Source organism: Lygodium microphyllum, chromosome 2 (assembly GCF_053477565.2).
Source record: "Lygodium microphyllum isolate KBCC chromosome 2, Lygodium_microphyllum_v1.1.10, whole genome shotgun sequence".
NCBI classification, from domain to species: Eukaryota; Viridiplantae; Streptophyta; class Polypodiopsida; order Schizaeales; family Lygodiaceae; genus Lygodium; species Lygodium microphyllum.
This window is the reverse complement of record NC_141136.1, coordinates 52,503,270-52,522,950: the sequence shown is the minus strand read 5'-3', so window position 1 is coordinate 52,522,950 and position 19,681 is coordinate 52,503,270. Positions and strand designations below refer to the sequence as shown.

The window sequence follows — 19,681 nt, the reverse complement described above, 5'->3', positions numbered from 1 at the left end:
AGGAGAGAGTCACTTGTGAAGCCTTTATTTTGGTGGCAAAACTTTGGATACACATTGGAGACCGTTCAGTCCCTAGCCATGAGGATCCTTGCCCAGGATTGCTCTTCGGGCGCATGTGAGAGAAATTGGAGTATCTATTCTCTCATTCACACAAAGATTTGCAATCGGCTTAGGACATAACAGTTAGAGCGGCAAGTCTATTGCTACACTAACTTGCCCATGATGAGGGCTATAATGAGCATGGGTAGTCCGAAGCAGGTAAAGTTTAAACACTTAACCATAACATTTAAAATTTGTTGTTTTAACTTTGAACTTTATACTTTACAATTTAGACTTTAGCATTTACAATGATCAATCTTACGTGTATCACTGTATTGTGTAGGTGAATGTTGATACATTCAAGTTGACGGGCGACACTCTTTCAAGTATACATCAGGAGGTGGACGAGGAGGAGGAGATGATTTTTGTAGAGCTCTATAGAGAGCTTATAGCAGCAGATACTCCTGACACTTGCAGTCAACGTGCTCGTGGGCGAGGAGTTCGAGTAGGTGGTAGTAGGGGCATGGTCATTCAACGCCCTCCATCATCAAGGGATAGTTCGAGTGGCTTGCAGACATATGTAAGGGGGGGCTCTAGTAGCTCGCATCCTGTGCCTCACGATGACATCCCCCCCTTGCCTACAAAGCCGCCACCTAGGGAGCCATCATTTGATGATGATGGTAACCTCATCAGTGAGGATGAGTATGAGTGTGTCTCATCATCGGATGCTGAGGAGTCATTTTTAGACTCTCTTGATGGGCACTCAGATGGTTCTGATGATGATGATAATGATGATAGTGATACCTCATCATAGATTCATATGACATAGGTCTCTTTTTTTTTGTATTAGATATACTAGACTGTAGTTGTATCGCATGTTTTGTGTAGCGCATGCGACCGCGATGATTACCCTCATATATTCATCTTATTTTGTAATGAAATATCTATTTTTACTTTAAACATATATTCTATGATCATCATTTAATGATTTATGGTTTTTGTTATTTAAAAATCATCTTAAATTTTTTTCCGTATTAATATCGTACCGTACCTTATAAAATCATAAGATACCATTTAGTACCGTATTTTGTCATACCGTACCGTATTGTACTTTTCGTACCTGATAATTATGAGTAGATCTCAGTCTAATTTGGTGGACGACAGAGAGATCTTTGGAATTATTAACCCTAAATTTTTGCAAAAATCAAGGTTTGATAGCCACCTCAGGATCTGTGCCAATCGATGAAGGCATCGTATACTGAATTCAATATTTGAAATTTGTGTTAAATGCGAGCCCATTCATTGTAATTTGGAGCATTTGGCCAGTTGGTGGTTCCATTTATGCAAGTCCGAGGTGAAAATCAAGGGGCAATTGGCCCGAATTGATTGTTGATTGTTGCTACAACAAATAAGCTTTTTGAAACAACAAAGGAGATTGTGAATCTCAGCTTGTACTCATTCTGTTAGCAATCTAGTTAAAGAAATACCGAAAAGGGTGCCATTTCTGGGGCCAACAGGGTGTCCAATGTCTGAGATTATTAAGGTAATTTGTGCATTTAAAGTTATATTCATTTGCTGATTGCTTTATTTAAGTGCTTAATCAGAGAATTACCGCCCTTTCCAAGAAGAAAGGCTGGTTTCAGCCACCTTTGAGAAATGTGCATGAGATCCACAACTTCTTGGGTTTATGTTCTTACTATAGGAAGTATGGACACGGGTTTGCTGAAATTGCATCCCCATTGTATGCTTTGCAAAAGAAGGATGTGCTATTTAGATGCATAGCAGTGGATATTTCAGCATTTGAAAAGTTGAAGAAAAAGATGACTTCAGAACCTGTGCTTGTGTTGCCCGATCTAAGGAAGTCATTCATGGTTCAATGTGATGCATGTGGTAACAGCATTGGGGCCATTTTTATGCAGGATGGCCGAGTTCTGGCTTATGAGAGCCGAATTCTCCACGATGTAGAAAAGAATTTGCAGGTCTAGAAGAAAGAGCTCTTCGCTGTAATTTATGCACTGTCTACATGGAAATACTATTTGTTGGGGGACTGATTTTACAGTGCAGATAGACCATAGACTTTGAGGTACTTTCTGACGGAGAAAAAGTTGTCAAAGAAGCCTATGACATGGGCAAATTTTCTCTCTATGTTCCATTTTCAGATTGTACATATTGATGGTAAAAAAAATGTTGTGGCTAATGCACTATCACGTAAGCCACAAATTTCAGCTGTTAGCATGGTTTATCACATTAAGTTGGATGCCATCAAAGAGCAATATGTTGCTGATTCAAACCTTGCTAATGTTTATGATTAGCTTTGCAATGGCCAGAGGCATGATCACTTTGTGCTAAGAGATGGATTTTTTATGATGCATGGACGACTGTGTGTCACAAAGCAATTAAGGCCCAGAGTTATCATTGAAAATCATGCTCCTCCGTATGCAAGACACAAAGGTATTGATGACACAGTCCACGCAATGGAGCATTTCTTTTAAGGCATGATGTACAACAGTTTGTCAGGACATGCATCGTACGTCAAAAGGTAAAGCATGATAGGCAAAAGATGCCGAGTTTGTTGCAGCCCTTGCCTATTCCAAAAAGGCCTTGGTAGAGTATTGCAATGGATTTTATTTTTTAGCTTCCTAGGACACCTATAGGAAATGATGGGATATGGACTACCATTTGTAGGTTTAGAAAACAAGCCCATTTCATTCTAATAAGAAAGAAAATAAAGATTGGTCATATGGTACAATTGTTTTTGTAGCACATCTTTAAGTATCATAGTATGCTAGAGTCAATCGTGAGTGATTAATTGTTAGAGCGAAGACGAGCCCGCCATTGCGCCGTTGCTGCCCTCCGTCCCTGCTCGAACTACCGCCGCGCTAGTCCTCCCCTCCCCCCGCCTGCGCCAGTTACCCCCCCCCCCCCCCCCCCCCCCCCCCCCCCCCCCCCCCCCGCGTGGTTGCCTGCTCGTTCGCCATCTGGCCTGCACTCCCCCCCGCCCGCTCCGTCTGACGCGCCATCCTTGACTGCTCGCCCCCGCCCTGACAGCTTGCGCCTACTCCGTCTGGCCGCTGCCAGCATGCCCCTCCACCCCGCGCGTCATCTTGGGATACACCTCCCCCGTCCGCTACTAGCGTAACCCGATATCCGCGGCGTTGGACACCTCCCCCACTGCCAAAACAGCAAACCCCCTCCCCTCCCCCCCCCCCCAGTTGCTCCCTTCATCTGCAACAACTTTCTCCCTTAGGCAGCACTGCAACACGATCGGTAGCTTTTCAAAAGGAACGCGCAATGGAAACCTCTGGTCAGACGCTGACACACTCAGCGAGTGTCCCCTAGTCAAACACCTTGCGCGTCGTCCTCTCTGAGGAGTAGCTCCTAGCCGTTCGGGCTAAAGAGCTGGAGCTAAAGAAAACAACGATTTATGGTTAGGTAGTAGGGCATTCCCCAGTCAGGGCCCAGCTTTGGGACTGGCTTCACTCCACGCTGTGCATCGGCACAGCGCAGATCGTGGAGGCGGTTCTAATGGGTCAAGGGATCTTCATGGTTCGGCTAAGCTCGGCAGACGCAGCTCGGGAGTTACTTGCCAGCTCACCCTATGCGTCTACGAAGGGGGTCATCTACATGGTTCCTTGGTACAGTGGCTTCACTGTGGAGGCATTTGCACTCCACAACAGGTTTCTTCGGCACCCGGTCACCCTTCTCTTTCTCGGCCTGGCGATAGAGTATTGCCAGTTGGTGGAAGACTTTGCACGGCTCTTCGGCACAGTCCTTCCCGCATCCTTCGCGGACGCAGTGATTGCTGCAAGAGTCCCCAATGTAGGGGTGGCAGTGAAAGAGGTTAAGAATATCCCACAGTTCCTAAAGATTGAGGCAAGCGGACACTCCTTTAGGCAGCAGGTCATTGTGACGGGGCAGCCAGGGCAGTGCCTGCGCTGCCATGACTTTGGGCACCAAGCAGCAGAGTGTACGCGCTTCGGTGCTAGGGTGGCTCCACCGACAGGCCCACAGGTGGATGCGGACGGTTTTACACGAGTACAGAGATGACAAAGAGGGAGACGGCAGAGGGAAGTGACGCAGGGAGCAAGTGGGCGAGTGACCTCCCCTCGGTAGAGCACTCCACAGGCCCCCATATCCACCACCCACACCACAGACTACCTCGCCTGAGTTCCCATAGCCCCCACACCCACCCACCTCTACATCTCATGCTCCCCAGTCCCACCCCCCAACCTCTTATAGGAGGTGATGAGCCACACTCACTTTCCTCCTCGCACCAGCAGTCCTCTCCCTCCCATACAGCCACCAGCTCATCCACCCCTGCCACCCGTCACACCTTCCCGAGACAAGCACAGCTGTTGCCACAGGAGTTCTTCTGTAGTGGCCCATGGTCCTACCTGAGAGTTGCGGAGCGTGGAGAGTTCTCACTACCTCTAGAGGTGGGGATCTTCGTGGTTCGTAAGTCAAGGAGGGGCAAGGTCCATCTGCTAGCACCACCGGATGGACCAAACTACGCCTTTTTTCTTCAGTCCTCTCACTCTAGGAGTGGACGACTACACAGATAGAGGAGGAGTTGAAGAGTCAAGTGGCGGATCACATCTCCCAATGGATGGGAGATAAAGGATTAGCATTATTTGCACAGCAATGGCTTGGGTGCATGATGGACATTAACTGGTGGGCTAGTGCTGAGGTCCCACACTAAAGCATTATCTTTCGAGCCCCTCCACATTGGAGAGCTCCGAGGGACATGATAGAGTGACCCTTGGCACAAGCGGCCCGTTCCTACCAGTGTACCGAGTCACAACTCTCAGCATGGTTGATAGATGCATTGATAGTACCACATGGAGCATCTATCACCCCTATGGTCCGACTGAGGGCCTCCATGGGGGACTGGAGTTCGCCGTCCAGACCAGCGGCAAAGCATACTTGCATGCCTCACAGTTTCCCCTCCTCATCAACAGCCTCCACACCGAACAAATGCCTGTTCGGTCAGTCACAAGTTTCCCCATGAGTTTACACCTAGCATCTTGGAATGTGAATAGCCTCCACTATAGTGGGGCATGTGGTTCCAAGAAGCTGATTGTTCGGCAGGAGCTGCAGCCTACCCTGGCCGAACGAATCGACATCCTACTTCTACAGGAGCACAAGCTCACCCCCACCCAGGCCTAGCGGGTAGGGAAGGTGCTGTCGGGCAGCTCGCACACTTACTGGGAGTACGCCATAGGTGTCCACGGCAAGAGTAGAGGCGTATGCATCTCTATTGGCCCGAGTCTCACCGCCTGTATATGAGACCACGAGACGATAGTAGCAAGGAGGGTTCTATGGGTCAGATTGGATACTGGGGACTCGTGCCTTGGAGTCCTCAATGTCTATGCCCCTACGGAGGTTAGGGCACGCAGCAGGTTCTGGGTGGAGATCGCGGATGGACTCCCAGAGGTGGACTCCTGGATCGTTGGAGGAGACTTTAACAACCTGGAGGCTTTGGAGGACCAGCAGGGCAGAGGCAGAAACTACCAAGGCATGGCTGGGGAGGAGTAGGAGGCATGGGAGGTCTTTCTACTAATAGTAGGAGCATGTGACACCTGGAGAGACCGTGCTTTCCACAGGAGAGAGAGGTCGTTGGATTTCTCTTAGGGATACAGGTAGCTAGGAGGAGTCTTGCTGGAGCGGTTGGATAGGTTCTATGTGGGAGAGTGGGGAGGCTCTCGTGGAGGCCAGATTGAGCGTTGGCAGGCACCATGTTGTTCGATCACTGCCCGGTTCTCCTGACACTTGACCCCCCAACATCCACCCTAGACACACGATCCTGTTGGATCCCTGACTCGATCTATAGGAGGGAGGAGGTAACGAAACAAATAGAGCAGATTTGGACCAGAGAGTGGGGTAGGAGGGACTGGATAGCAGAGGAGGTTGCAGAGGTCCTAGCAGAGTCGAGCAGAATCTGCCAAGAGGCAGCCATACAAGCCAGGCAGCAGAGCTGGGAGGAGAGAGCACTTCGGCGGGACCTTGCAGCCACGCAGAGATTATTGTAGGAGGTACTAGGGGACCCCACCCTCCACGCACAGGAGGTGCGTGCGTGAGTAGCCATTCTTGGCCTAGAGAACAGGTGCTCAGAGTTCTCTTTCCGAACCTTAGCAGCCTTCTGGGCGCGGAAAGGGGACACGATGTGCAGAGAGTTCTTCCAAGTGCACCAGCCTTGCAGCGCAGGAGAGCAGATACGCAGCCTCCGGGATCAGTATGGGAGGACCCGTTCTAGCCCAGACGAGGTGATGGAGATTGCCACCAACTATTACACTCGCCTTTTCTAGCAGGAGACAGCTTCAGCTAGAGGACAGAGATGTAGATAGCAGGTATGGGATCACATCCCATCCCTCCTCACAGAGGAGATGGGACGCTCCCCCCCTTCATAGAGAAGGAACTAGAGGAGACTTTCCATACACAGGATGGGCAGAAATGCCCTGGGGAGGATGGCCTCTCTAAGGCCTTCTTCACTACCTGCTGGGAAGTCGTGAAGGACCCTCTGCTGATGGCCTTCTAGGAGATTTTCACCTCAGGACAGATGCCAGGGAGTCTCTTGGCAGGCCTTATTAGTCTTCTACCCAAAGGGGGAGACCGGATGGAGCTATCCCAGTGGAAACCGATCACCTTTTTGTCAGTGGCCTATAAGGCATTGGCAAAGATGATTGGTAGGCGACTACGCCCCGTGCTTCTAGATATCATCCATGACACTCAGACAGGCTTTGTCCAGGATAGGAGCATCCTAGACAATGTATTTATCTTCTTTGAGGCGACAGAGTGGGCTCAACACAGTGGGCCAAGATTGGCCATACTACTCTTGGATTTAGAGAAAGCTTATGACAGGGTGGACTGGGATTTTCTAGAGGGCACCATGGTGAGTTTGGGATTCCCCCAGCAGGCTTGGATTAGTGGGGTCTCTGGCCTGTATAGATCGGCCACCAGCAGGGTTCTCATAGGCGGAAGGTGAGGGGAGGAGTTTCGGCTGGAGAGATCGGTTTGGCAGGGTTGCCCCCTGGCTCCATACTTATTTCTACTCTTGCAAAGTGATGTCTCACTTCCTCAGGTCACGTGGGAGCGGATTACACGGCCTTTGACTTCCAAAAAAAGAGGAGACTGAGTTGTTAGACTCAGAGTATGTAGATGATACAACCCTCTATATAGAGGACGATGAGTTGATGCTGGAGAGAGTGAGGCTGGCCCTTGATGTATTTTGCTTTGCAGCGGGAGCGAAGATTAACTGGCGAAAGTCAGTTGGTTTCCTCACAGACCCAGACTCTAGCACGGAGTGGAGTATCCACCTAGGTTTTAGATGGGTGAGCAAAGGACAGACCGTCCAGTACATAAGGTTCCAGGTGGGACTTGACATCACTCCTACCTAGCAGTTTCTTCCTGTCTTTGATTCTACTTGGAGAAAACTGACCTGCTGGAGCACGGTCTGCCTCTCACTAGCCAGACAAGTTCTGGTGGTTAACCAGGTCCTCCTAGCGACGGCCTGGTACATCGCCTCGTGTTGGTGCTTCTCATCATGCGTAGTGCAACTTTGCTGCCTAGTGCAGAATTTCCTTCGGTTAGGGTTTGATGGTTCTTGGGACTCTAGGGCCAAGGTGGCGTGGGCGACCATCATACGACATAGGTTAGAGGGAGGGCTTGGGATCATAGACCCAAAGTATCAGAGTATGGCCCTCTTAGGCAAGCTAGTTGTCCGTACTCTCACACCAGGCGGGTAGACCTGGAAGGTCTTATTGCAGGAGGGCCTCCAGGATTATAGACCGAGGCTTGACGGTTAGTGGAGGCCGTCCCTGAGATGGATCTTCATGTCAGCCCTAATCCTGGGTCCCCCAGGTTGCCAGGAGGAGATAGACCGTCAGCCCGGTGATCTGGAATCCCCAGTCCAAAGATCGGGAAGGGACACAGATAGGTGAGCACCCCCATATCCAGTGGGCTGGGTGGGAGAGGGTGGGAGACCGGCCCAGCTCGTACGATCAGGACATGGTGGGAGGTGTACAGGATGGCAGACGAGGAGGTGTTGCAATGAGTATCACGCTGCTAGAGAGGAGTGGAGTTGAGGAGAAGGGAGATAGACGCAACAATACCTCTGGAGTGGCTTGCTCCCCCGATACGCGAGTCGATAGAGCTTGGGGAGGTATGGGCAGCTAGGTTTTCACCAGTAAGCATCCCCCTTTAGGTGGCAGGTAGAGTGGGTGGTGCCCCGCAAGGGACTTTCTTCGCCGTTCAAGAGGAGGGATATCTGGCCCTTGATAGAGGGCAGCAGGATGAGGGGATTGCTGCCCTTTCGTGGAGGAGGATTCGGATGGTAGGCCTTCAAGGGAAGATATGGTGACTGGACCTCTATGTTTTTTGGAAGAAGCTCGGGGAGTGGCGCCTTTGGATGTAGGAGGGCAGACCACTTTATGAGCTGGGGTGGCATCCAGGAGAGTGGCTATGGCCGGCCTCTGCGGTCGCCAAGAAGCCACCCAGGTTCCTAGAGTACACTGCCAGGATTGGTAGACATGTACTGATGCAAGAGAATATGGATTGGGCGTCGTCACGTAGCAGGTACTAGGTGAAGCATAGCATCACGGAGCCCTTCCATGGACCTTTTGGCACCACCTATGGGATAGCTGGAGGCCGAGGAGAATGTCGTATTTCTTATGGCTGGTGACACATGGAGGCTTGGCAGTGGGAAGTTGGCTTGCCTAGATGCAGAAGGAGGGAGGTTGTAAGTGCTGCACACAACAGTCTCTAGAAACCCCAAAGCACTGCCTTTGGTCATGTGAGGAGGCGCAGCTCGTGTGGAGAGGAGCATGCCGCATCCTTCGCCGTATAGCACCCAGCCTTGGATGTATCTCATGGGGAGCTTTCTGTTGGCAGGCAGTAAGCCAGGGCCGTCACCTTCTGTATGAGGCCGGGATGCAGGACACGATATTCATTATCGAGGCAGGGTCGTGCCCAGTGGTCGGTTTGGAGGCTCTACCCATCCGGTAGGTACTGCAGCCCACAGCAGACAGCTCGGAGGTATGGGAGATCATAGGGAGTCTTACTAGATGGCATATCTGGAAGGTGCGGTGTCAGGAGGCTTTCGGTGAAGGGAGATTTTCAGCACATGTGACCTTAGCAGAGCTCTGGACCTCCATCATCCACTCCCTCCGCAGTCAATGGGATTATGTGCAGGGTGAGTCCAAGGCTCGTTAGGAGCTCCGAGGTCACTTCATGCGTACTTGGGGCGGCCAGGGTTGGTTCTTCGTGATGCAAGCAAGCAACCCCAACTGACAATAAACACCCCCCCCCCCCCCCCCCCACCCCACCCCCAATGGCTTCTTGCCCCCATTCCCCCTAGACCGCCTTGAGAGGCTTGTATACATGATGTATTGGTGACTTTGCATCAGCTCCAGCTAATCTGTTGAGCATGAGCACTCTGTTGTAATCAGTTTTTTGAGTAATATAATCAGCCACATTTTACTTGTAAAAAAATTTGTGAGTGATTAAGACACTTGAACGACCACTTTATTTTGGAAGGGGTTGTTTTAGAATATAGGTACCATGCTGAAATTCTCATCATCCTTCCATCCGCAAACAAATAGTCAATTTAAGGAAGCAGATTTCATAGTGTTAGATCTTTTGAGTTGCTATGTTTTAGACCACAAGACACAATGGAAGCAGTATTTTCCCTTGGTTGAGTTTTCTTACAACAATATAGTGCATAGTTCCACTAGCAAAGCTCCGTTTGAGGTGGTTGAGGGTGGCAAGAAGGTACCACCTATCTTACAAACTAAGGATAAGATCTTTGAGACTGATTATTGTGTGGAATACTTGGATGTAGCCTATGCAAAGATAAAGTATGCACTTCAGAGATCACAAGAAAAGCAAAAGAAGGTAGCTGATCGCCATAGACGTGTTTTGCAGTTTGCTAAAGGCAATTATATATTGCTGCATTTTGAAAAGCCAAGGCTAAAAAAGATGAAAGGAAGAGAGAGACTCTATTCAAAGTTGAGTATGAGATATTATGTGCCCTTCCAAGTGTTGGAAAAGATCAACGATGTGGCATACAAATTGAAATTATCTCCACATTAGCGAATAGTATCATGAGGACATGTATTTTTGAAACCTCACTTAATATGTAGATTAATATTTCATCACACGGTTAAGTAAATGTTGCAGATGTGAGGTGCAACTAGGGTTAGAGTAAATTTACAAGACCGGAATCCAAGGAAATCACGAGATGTCAAAGGCGAAAGTTACTATAAGTTATGCCACACAGGTACTTAGTGATATTTAGTGCTAGTTATTGGCTTAGGTTATTCATTTGGCCATAACTATCAATTGGTGACACAAGAGAAGTGGCGTTTAATGGTACATGATGCTAATCTTATGGTCAAAGATAGCACAGAAACACTCGAGAATGAAAGTTACCTAGCCAATTTAATTATTGATCAATTAAATTATTTTTCTAGGTATCAAAATAATTATTAGATAATTTTTTAGTATTTAAAAACTAAAATTTAATATTTAATTATTGACAATGCCGAAAAAACCATTTGAAAATGGTTGCTACTTGTCAAACCCATACAAGATTGAAGAGTGTCTTTAGAGATTGGAGAGAGGCATTTTTAGTGTATTGAGCTTGCAAAAGAGAGGAAAAAGATATTGTTGGTCTGATTTGCAGCCATTGGAAGACCCTCTGAGGTAGCCAGGGGCAGGAGAATACCAATCAGCTGTAAGTGACAATATCTACAAGCTGTTGAGACAAGGCAGGAGCAATAAATGACTGATTTTTTGTAGTTCTTCGCAAAGAAAGTCTGAATTTTCTCTCTCCTTAGCATTCTCTCTCATCTCCCAACCTTTCTACAGCCTTGCTCCAAAGATTATAGCATTGAAATCACCAGAGGCTGAGAAATTTCAGATTTCTTTGCTATAAATCCTAATCTGCAAGAGAAATTAGGGTTTAGCAGCAGCCTCGAGAAGCGTGCCAAAAATTGGAAGCTCCAAAACTTGGATACAATAGGGTTGAAGCTGTTTTTAGTTAAATTCAAGTGGAGGTACTTGCAAATCAATGAATTTGGGACATTTTCCATCTTCATAAAAGCGCGTGAAGGCCAATTGACTACCTCAATCAAGGGGCAAATCAGATTGAAGACTTGTTGGTCATTTTAGATAGTAAGGGGAGTTGGAATACCGAAAGGGATTCGAAAAATCCCATTGTACATTAACTTCTTCAATTAAGTTTAAGAAATACCGAAAGAAGTACCAATTTTGGGGCCAATAAGGTGTCCATTGTCCAAGATTGCAGGTTAATTTGTATTTCTCAATTTTGTAATAAATATTGCTATTGTAACTAAGTTGTAATGAGGGAATTGCCACCCATCCACGGAAGGAAGACTGGTTTCAAATACACAATGCCTTTCATATCAATTTGTAGAGGCCTTTTCATGGTGATGTGCTAGAGGATTAAGTCTACTGAAATTCAGCCTAAAGTTGAGGATTTGGATGAGATTTTGGTGCCCGAGCTGATTTTGGCACATAAGGAAAGAAAGGTCAAAGGTAAAGTTTCCAAGAGATACTTGGTGAAATTTCAAAATCATTCACCAATGGATACCAAACTGATGAAAGAGGATTACTTGGCAAACCATCCTCAGTTGTTGCAGCTTTACCTAGATGCCTTTCAGTTAGAGCTTGATGCCCAAGGGGGAGGTAGCACTTCCACTCCTCCAATTGTGGACAGTTTTTGTATGTAGTGGATCTCGAATGTATTTAGCATGCATCCAAGGAACTCTGCTAACAGTATGTCTGCCATGAGGTCACTACTTAGTGTACTAGTCACTATGAGATATATGCAGATAAGTATGAGTTTCACCCGGGTACTGAAACTATACTTTTACATCAGTTTATGGTTAGTTTACTATGAATTTTTGCCTTAGTTTTGAGACAAAAATTCTGATCAGTTTAAGCTCAATTTTTGATTAATTTGAGAACCGTTTATGGTCACTTTTGGGATCAGTTTTGTACTATTACTGCTTAGCAATCAATCTGTGATCAGTTTGAGGTCACGTTTGTAGTAGTTTGTGATCACTTCTCAGATCGGTAAGTGATCAGTTCTCAAATCAGCAAGTGATCAGTTTATGATCACATTATGAAGGGAGTGAGCCCACTACGAATGCATAAGGGATCTTGGCTATCTGCTTATCAGACTGTAGACAATCTGCCTGACTAACCTTCATGTGAGAAGGTAAAGAAAAGCCAATAGGCTTAACATCCTGCAGATGAAACCGCTCAAGGACCTTTTGGATGTACTCTTGTGACAAGTAGAGGAGCCCCTTAGAGCGATCGTGTGAAATGCACATCCCAAGAATATGTAAGACCTATCCCATGTCCTTCATTTCAAAGCTCTTCTTGAGTTGACCTTTCAAGGCATCCAGCTCATCATGAGCACTCCAAACAATCAACATATCATCCACATAGATGATCAAAATTCTAAGGCTATCATCATGAGCCCTCTTCGTATACAAACATGGATCCATATCACTGCGGGAATATCCCTATGAATGTGTAAAAGCATCAAACTTATGGTACCATTCCCTAGGAGTTTACTTAAGGCCATAAATACTCTTTCTCAATCAGCACACTAGGTATTCCCTGTCATGTTGTGCAAAGCCCTTAAGCTACTCCATGTAAATCTTATCATGCAAGTCCCCATGAAGAAAAGCCATCTTGACATCCATCTAATAAAGATCCAAGTCAAGCTGAGAAATCAAAGACAATACTAAGTATAAGATAGTCATCTTCACAACAGGAGAAAAGGCTTCTTCAAAGTCCACACCATATTTTTGCTTAAAGCCCTTAGCAACCAATCTGGCCTTGTATTCCAGCTTGGGGCGTCCAAGGGTACTTTTCAACTTGTACACCCACTTGCATGGCAAAGCATGCTTGCCACTAGGCAAAGGAATCAAATCCCACATATGATTTTTCTACAGTGAGTCATATTCTGATTGCATGGCCCTCTCCTAAGAGTAACTATTACCTCTGTACATGGCCTCATCATAAGTAAGAGGCTCACTAGTATCTATCACCATAGCATACTCTATAGAGAGCCCAAACCGTGTAGGCTGTCATCTATCTTTAGTAGACCGCCTCAAAGCTGGTTGTGGAGCCTGTACATCCTATGGAGCATCAAGGACTTGGGCCCTGGAATATCAGCCACTGTTGTAGACCGTCTAGCTGACTATACAGTAACATGAGGCTTCTCTTGAAATATCACCCTGCGTACCTCAACGACATACTCAGGCTGCTTATGCATTTTCTCCTCATGGAAAACAAGATCATGCTGCGGATAACCTCCATGTGCAATGACAAGATTCCCACGGGTAATCTTCCATGAGGAATCACCAAAAGAAACTACATAACTTGTATCATCCGAAGTGCCAGCATAGATAAGGCTCTTCGTGAGAACCAGTACATGACTTACATCATGAAGAGTAAATATGCAACCTGAATCAACAGCTAGACGTCACCAATACCAACTATCTCCAATGCCAAGTCATTACCCAAACAGACAAATCCAATCATACTGCGATAGGAGTGAAATCACTCTCTACGAGTATACAATATTGAGTATACCTTGACAAAGCATCAACTAGCTATGAAGTATCAAGAGAAAAAGCTGCAAGTATGAAATCATCATCAGAATTAGTCTGCACAATATTAATCTCTTTAATCTTAACATTGGACTTGCTAGGAACAATGATGCGATCATCATTTTTGTCATGCACTTTACCCTTGCTCTTTTCTTTGCGCTTGTCCTCGTGCATCTTATGGCACTGTGGTCGAATATGCCATCCTTTCCCATAGTAATGACAAGTTAGTGAGGACTTACGGCCATGGGACCTTATTGTGAGACTATCCACGTGATTGAGAGCGAGACTATTGAGAATCTCTCCCATGGCGGTCATTACTGCCTACCATTATTGCCTCTAATTGTCAAAGCATGAGAGATACGGAAAGCATCGACATTCTTTTTGTTAACCTCTTCAGCCAAGAGTGTACCCTCTACATCCTGCAACTGTAATACATCAGTAGATATGTTGGCACACATAGCAATGTGAAAGGCATTTCATGATCAGGTAGTGTAACTAAGAGGAACAAAGAAAAAAGAGTGTCCTTGAATTCAGTCCCTTGCAAAGACAAATGACTGATAATGGAATGCAACTCATTTAAGTGAGCTGATATAGAAGTGCCCTCCTTCATGCAAATGTCCATGAGTTGCTTCAACCAATACATTTGAGAAGCGAGACTCTACTTATCATAGACATTGCGAATCTTTTCCCATAATTCCCATGCGGACTGCCCATCAGAGACAATATTATAGAACACCTGCTTAGAGAGGGATAATATAATGGTGGACTTACATAGGTCATCTAATTCAGCCCAATCCTTTGCATCAATAAGTTCAGGCTTGACACCCTTATGTTTCAAAGGCCTAACCTGCATTTTCTGCACTAAAACTTGCCAAATTTGGGTCTTCTAGTAGCTGTAGTTGGTGCCATCAAACTTGTCAATATTAAAGATAGCACTATCACTTGAGCCACCAGTCATAATCAAGGCAAACAAGTGCACAAACTGTCAAAGCAAGCTGCTGTAATAACAGTAAGCAGCCCTAAAACCACTGCTAAATCAGGCTGAAAACAAGGGATACTAACCAAGTAATGAACTGTCCACAAACTCAATGCAAAGAACTATCAAATGGAGGTGATTGCTCGCATAAATAGTGCAATAAACTGCAATTACAGCATCCTGAAAATGAAGTACATCAGTAAGAAATCACTGATATAAGACAAACTGCAACTTCCAGGGAATAGCTCCAACTAGCAGTGAGGAGCAACCACTGATATAAGACAAACTGCAACTTCCAGGGAATAGCTCCAACTAGCAGTGAGTGAATATGTAGCTGGCACCGAGAACTGTCAAAGGATCAATGTATCAGATTGAGATACATCCCATAGGCATAATCATCATGCATAGAGTGGGTCTCACGGGTAACAGAACAAACCAACTAAAGGCACAACGGACTAAGTAATGTAACATAAGCTCAATATATAACCAACCAAGATGCATACATCACTAACAACATCGTGACAGAGATAGGTGCCGGCCGAAAAGTAATATTAGATCAGCCCACTAAGCATCAACTGCATACATAAAGCATGACAAGAGCATGTACCTGTCACCAAGCCCCACAGTCTCAGTGTAAGACCCTCAAGCTCAACTGCATAACCAAATGCTCAATTTAACATCCAAGTGTCAAGTAGTGGTTCCCAATGGAACAAAAGTTGAATGCCAGACAAGCAAGCAAAGCTTAAAACATCATGTGGTATGCATCCATACACCCAAGATCCAAGTAGCATGTATCCGGGAGCATCCAACCCAAGTAACTTGTAAAGCTCTCATTGGAGCGTCAAATAACCATGCATAACAATGAATGATAACCAATGTCAAGATTCAAAACTTCAATCTCAGCTCAAAAGCAATCAGGGACCATAACCAAGCATATAACATGAACCATAAGGATCGATACATCACCCCGAATAATCGGTAAGCACCTGGAAAGCAATAGGCATGTATTTCACTAACCAAATGAGCTTCAGCCATGGTTATTACAGCAATAAAAAACCTCTGTAAAACTGAGCAAAAGAGTGCTTAAATCAGTCCCATAGCATTCCAATACATTGGCATAACATGTCCAGATGATCTGGCATCAAATAGACATCCCGGGAACCATAAGTGACCTCCAAACAATGAATGAAGTGCTGTCCACAATCTGTATACAGCAGACCGCTGCGAAAACACAGTCAAGAACTAAAATGGGAAGGCACAAATCCAACTCCATGAGCTAGTAACCAATGCCGAGGTACCAAAGGGTGAATGACCAGGTGTTAGCCAAGGAGTAGAGACCAAACAGGAAGCGGGAGAAGTGCCAAATGAGGCAGGAAGAGGAGCAGGCACAGCAAGCGCAACATGCTGCATGCAACCCCTCTTGCTAGAGCTACTACTGCCCACAATGGAGCCCAAAGCAATGATGATTGGGGCGAGGGGAAGGCTTGAAGAAAGCCTCAACAAGCCTACTATCACCGAGAAGAAGAGCACTAAATCATACCTTGGGGTGAAGAATCCATGGTTGCCATTGAAACAGTGAGCTAAAGCTTTTCTCCACAACCTGAGCTCCTCAATGCCGGTGCAATGGCTCTGATACTAGTTAAAGGAAGTGAGCTTGAAGTGGAAGCACGAAGCTAAAGCAAGTGCTATGGTGGAGAGAGAGAGAGAGAGAGAGAGAGAGAGAGAGAGGACGTGGGAACTCCAACAATCACAATGTGTTACCGGCTTTCCCTTTATTCAAATGTCACTAAAAAAATAAAGAATGAAGTGATGGGCACCCGCCACCTGCAGTGCATAGATGTGCGGGTATGCGGGTAGTGTTAGTGTAACTAATACACGAGCAGCTAGGCACAGGCACCTTTACCCCAATAGATTATGCTCAATTTTCAATGGTTTACAGCTGGTTCCATGGATAGCAGCATGTTAGTAAATGCCATTGACAGTTTCAGCCATGGTGTACGCTGAAAATATGCTTAACTATGATTGGGCATCAGATTAATTGAGAAACATGAGTTATGGATGCATCCAATGAGTTTCTAGCAATGGTTTTGGACTAATTCTCAGTTTTATGTTATGTATATGCTGGCTGGAATTTTTTAGCAGGTTTAGGACATATGGCATGGTTAGACAACAGTGGCCAATGTTGTGACTATGATGCCTTCTTGAAATTCCAATGCAATATACTTTTCCTTTGGCACAATGCAATGCAATTGAGGACGATTGCACGGATTTCAACGGGGAGGCCTATCACGAGGACATGAAGTTTTGAGATGCTTTAATCTTGCCGATAACATTTGATTAAGTAATTAATCACATGTGCAAGGTTGCTTAGCACATGTGATGCACATGGCAGTTATTTCATGGTAATAGGCCAAGGATCCCAAGGATGCAATGGGTGTCAAAGGAAAAAGTTGTGATAAGTTATGCCAAATGAATCTTGATGGTCAATTGGTATTAGATTTCACCCTAGGACAGTTGTTTGGCCCATAAGTGTCAGTAGTGACACTAGGAACTAGCATTAATTAGTTAATTTATGCCAATCTAAGGGTCAACAGAGGTTAGGAACTACTCTAAGTTGCAAATAGCCTAGCCAATTTAATTATGGATGGGCACATTTAATTTTGGGCAGGGTCAAAAGGACTAAAATTAATTTTCACAATTATTTAATTCTGAAAATTAATTTAATGGCCGGATAATGCTAAAAAATGGTTTTAGAAGGCTCCCACTTGGAAAAATGCCCATGCAAGACCGAGAAAATAATTTTTTTTTCCAAATAAAGTGTGGCTAATTATATTACTTAAAAAAAAACCTGAATAAAAGGAAGTTGTAGGAATCGATTAGGCACGAGGATCGAGACAGACTATCGTATGCGTAGTGAGAGACAGAGAAAGAGTGAAAGCAAGCAGTGTAGAGTGTGAGCACGTTTCTTTTGGTACAATGACTAGTGTACCTTTAGGTTTTTAGATAGATATATATATGCAAGTACAATGTGCTAAGGGTATGTTCACACCCATGCATATATAAAAGGCACGATGGCCCTTTATTCCCAACAATCTCCCACCTAAAGGCAATGTGCCTTAACAAGACAAAAGAATCAGCTAAGTCTAGGTATGTACAAAGCTGAAATAAATATATCTATCCAACTCCCATCATCTGTTAGCGATGAGCAAACCGCTTTGCTGGAAGACCCTTTGTGAGAAGGTCTGCAGGATTATCATCTATATGCACTTTGACAAGCTCAATGCTCTTGCTGTCAAGTACATCTCTAATGAAGTGGTACTTCACCTGTATGTGCTTTGTCTTTGCATGAAAGACAGGATTCCGTACTAGCATGATAGCACTCTGACTATCATAATGGAGAATAGGTAACTCTGTGATGCCAAGCTCTCCCACTAGACGTGAAAGCCATAAGGCCTCCTTGCATGCCTCAGTGGCAGCCACATACTCTGCCTCTGTAGTAGACAGTGCAACACACTTCTGTAGCCTGGAGATCCAAGAGACTGCTCCTCTTGTGAAAGTAAACACATACCCAGAAGTGGACTTCCTATAGTTCGCATGACCAGCATAGTTTGCATCCGTAAAGCCAACAACAGATGCCTTCTGCTTTCCAAAGCAGATGCACAATTTCTTTGTGCCTTTGTGGTATCTCATAATACCTTTCACTGCATCCCAATGCTTCTTGCCAGGGGTTGCTATGTATCTGCTAACCACTCCCACTGCAAAGGCAATGCCAGGACGTGTAGCAACCATAGCACACATCAAACTGCCAACAGCTGAAGTATATGGTATCTTGGCCATTTCAGCCTTCTCATCATCAGATGTAGGGCTGTCCTCTGCACGTTTCACATATGGAGGCAATGGAACCCCAATTGTTTTCCCCCCCTCCATATTGAAGCGCTGCAAAACTTTGGAGATATACTCCTGCTAAGATAGATAAAGTAAGCCTTTCGATCTATCTCCGAGTATTCGCATGCCAGGAATGTGATTTGCATCACCAATGCCAAAGCTGCCATGAAGACTTTGCTTCAGTGAATCCAAGGCATGAATATCCCTGCCAGCAATCAGCATGTCATCTACATACAAAACCAAGATAATCAGGCTGCCATCTGTGCTGCCTTCTTGGTGTACAAGTAATGATCCACTTGACTTCTATGAAAACCTTGGGACTGCATGAATGTATCAAATTTATGATACCATTCTCTTGGTACTTGTTTCAGCCCATACAAACTCCTTTTGAGTTTACATACCATTTTTTCTTTCCCTTATTCAACAAACCCTTCAGGCTGCTGGATATATATATCTTCATGCAGACACCATATAAAAACGCAGTCTTTACATCCATCTGTATCAGCTCCATATCCTCAACTGCTACCAAGCCCAAAATGGTTCTCAATGTAGTCATCTTGACTACAGGAGAGAAAATCTCATCAAAGTCAATTCCATGCTCCTACTTGTACCCTTCTGCAACCTATCTTGCTTGGTACTTTGGTGAGGAACCAAAAGTGACCTTCATCTTATAAACCCATTTGCATGGAAGGGTTTTCTGCCCTTTAGGCAACTGCACCAAGTCCCAAAGTGCCATTTTTTTCAAGAGATTCCATCTCTGACAACATGGCTTTATACCATTTCTTGCTGCCCTGTCTGTCCATTGCTTCCTTGAAGCAAGACGGTTCACCACAGTCTATCAACACGACATAATCAGCCACATTAATTGCACTAGGAACAAACCTGTCAGGTTGTCTAGTAGCCCTAGACGGCCTCTTATCCAATGGTCATTGTTTGCTGGCTGTTCCTTCAAATTTTCATTTTTAGCATGCTGTCTTGGCATTTTAGTCTACAAATTAGCATTAACAACTTGCTGTCCTGGCTGTTCCTGCACATGTAATGGCTCATTTTCATGGGCAATAGCTGGCTGATCATTTCTAGCATCATTTTCTGTATTTACAGGTTCATTTACAGCAGGTATTTGCTGCTGTACAGCGGG

General features: G+C 45.4%; 2 protein-coding genes and 1 long non-coding RNA gene across 7 annotated transcripts in view; 2 read left to right on the top strand and 1 right to left on the bottom strand.

Moving 5' to 3' along the window:
• Nucleotides 1-19,681, bottom strand: part of LOC148039731 (U-box domain-containing protein 44-like) — a 140,430-nt gene that overhangs the window by 47,120 nt on the left and 73,629 nt on the right. The gene's annotated exons all lie outside the window — the stretch shown is intronic.
• Nucleotides 1-19,681, top strand: part of LOC148039732 (uncharacterized) — a 138,050-nt gene that overhangs the window by 47,107 nt on the left and 71,262 nt on the right. The window lies entirely within an intron of this gene.
• On the top strand, nt 205-853 carry LOC148039734 (uncharacterized). Its single transcript, XM_087689898.1, has 2 exons — nt 205-258; nt 383-853. The coding sequence occupies exons 1-2, from the start codon at nt 220-222 to the stop codon at nt 851-853; spliced, it is 510 nt and encodes a 169-aa protein (XP_087546024.1). The 5' UTR covers nt 205-219.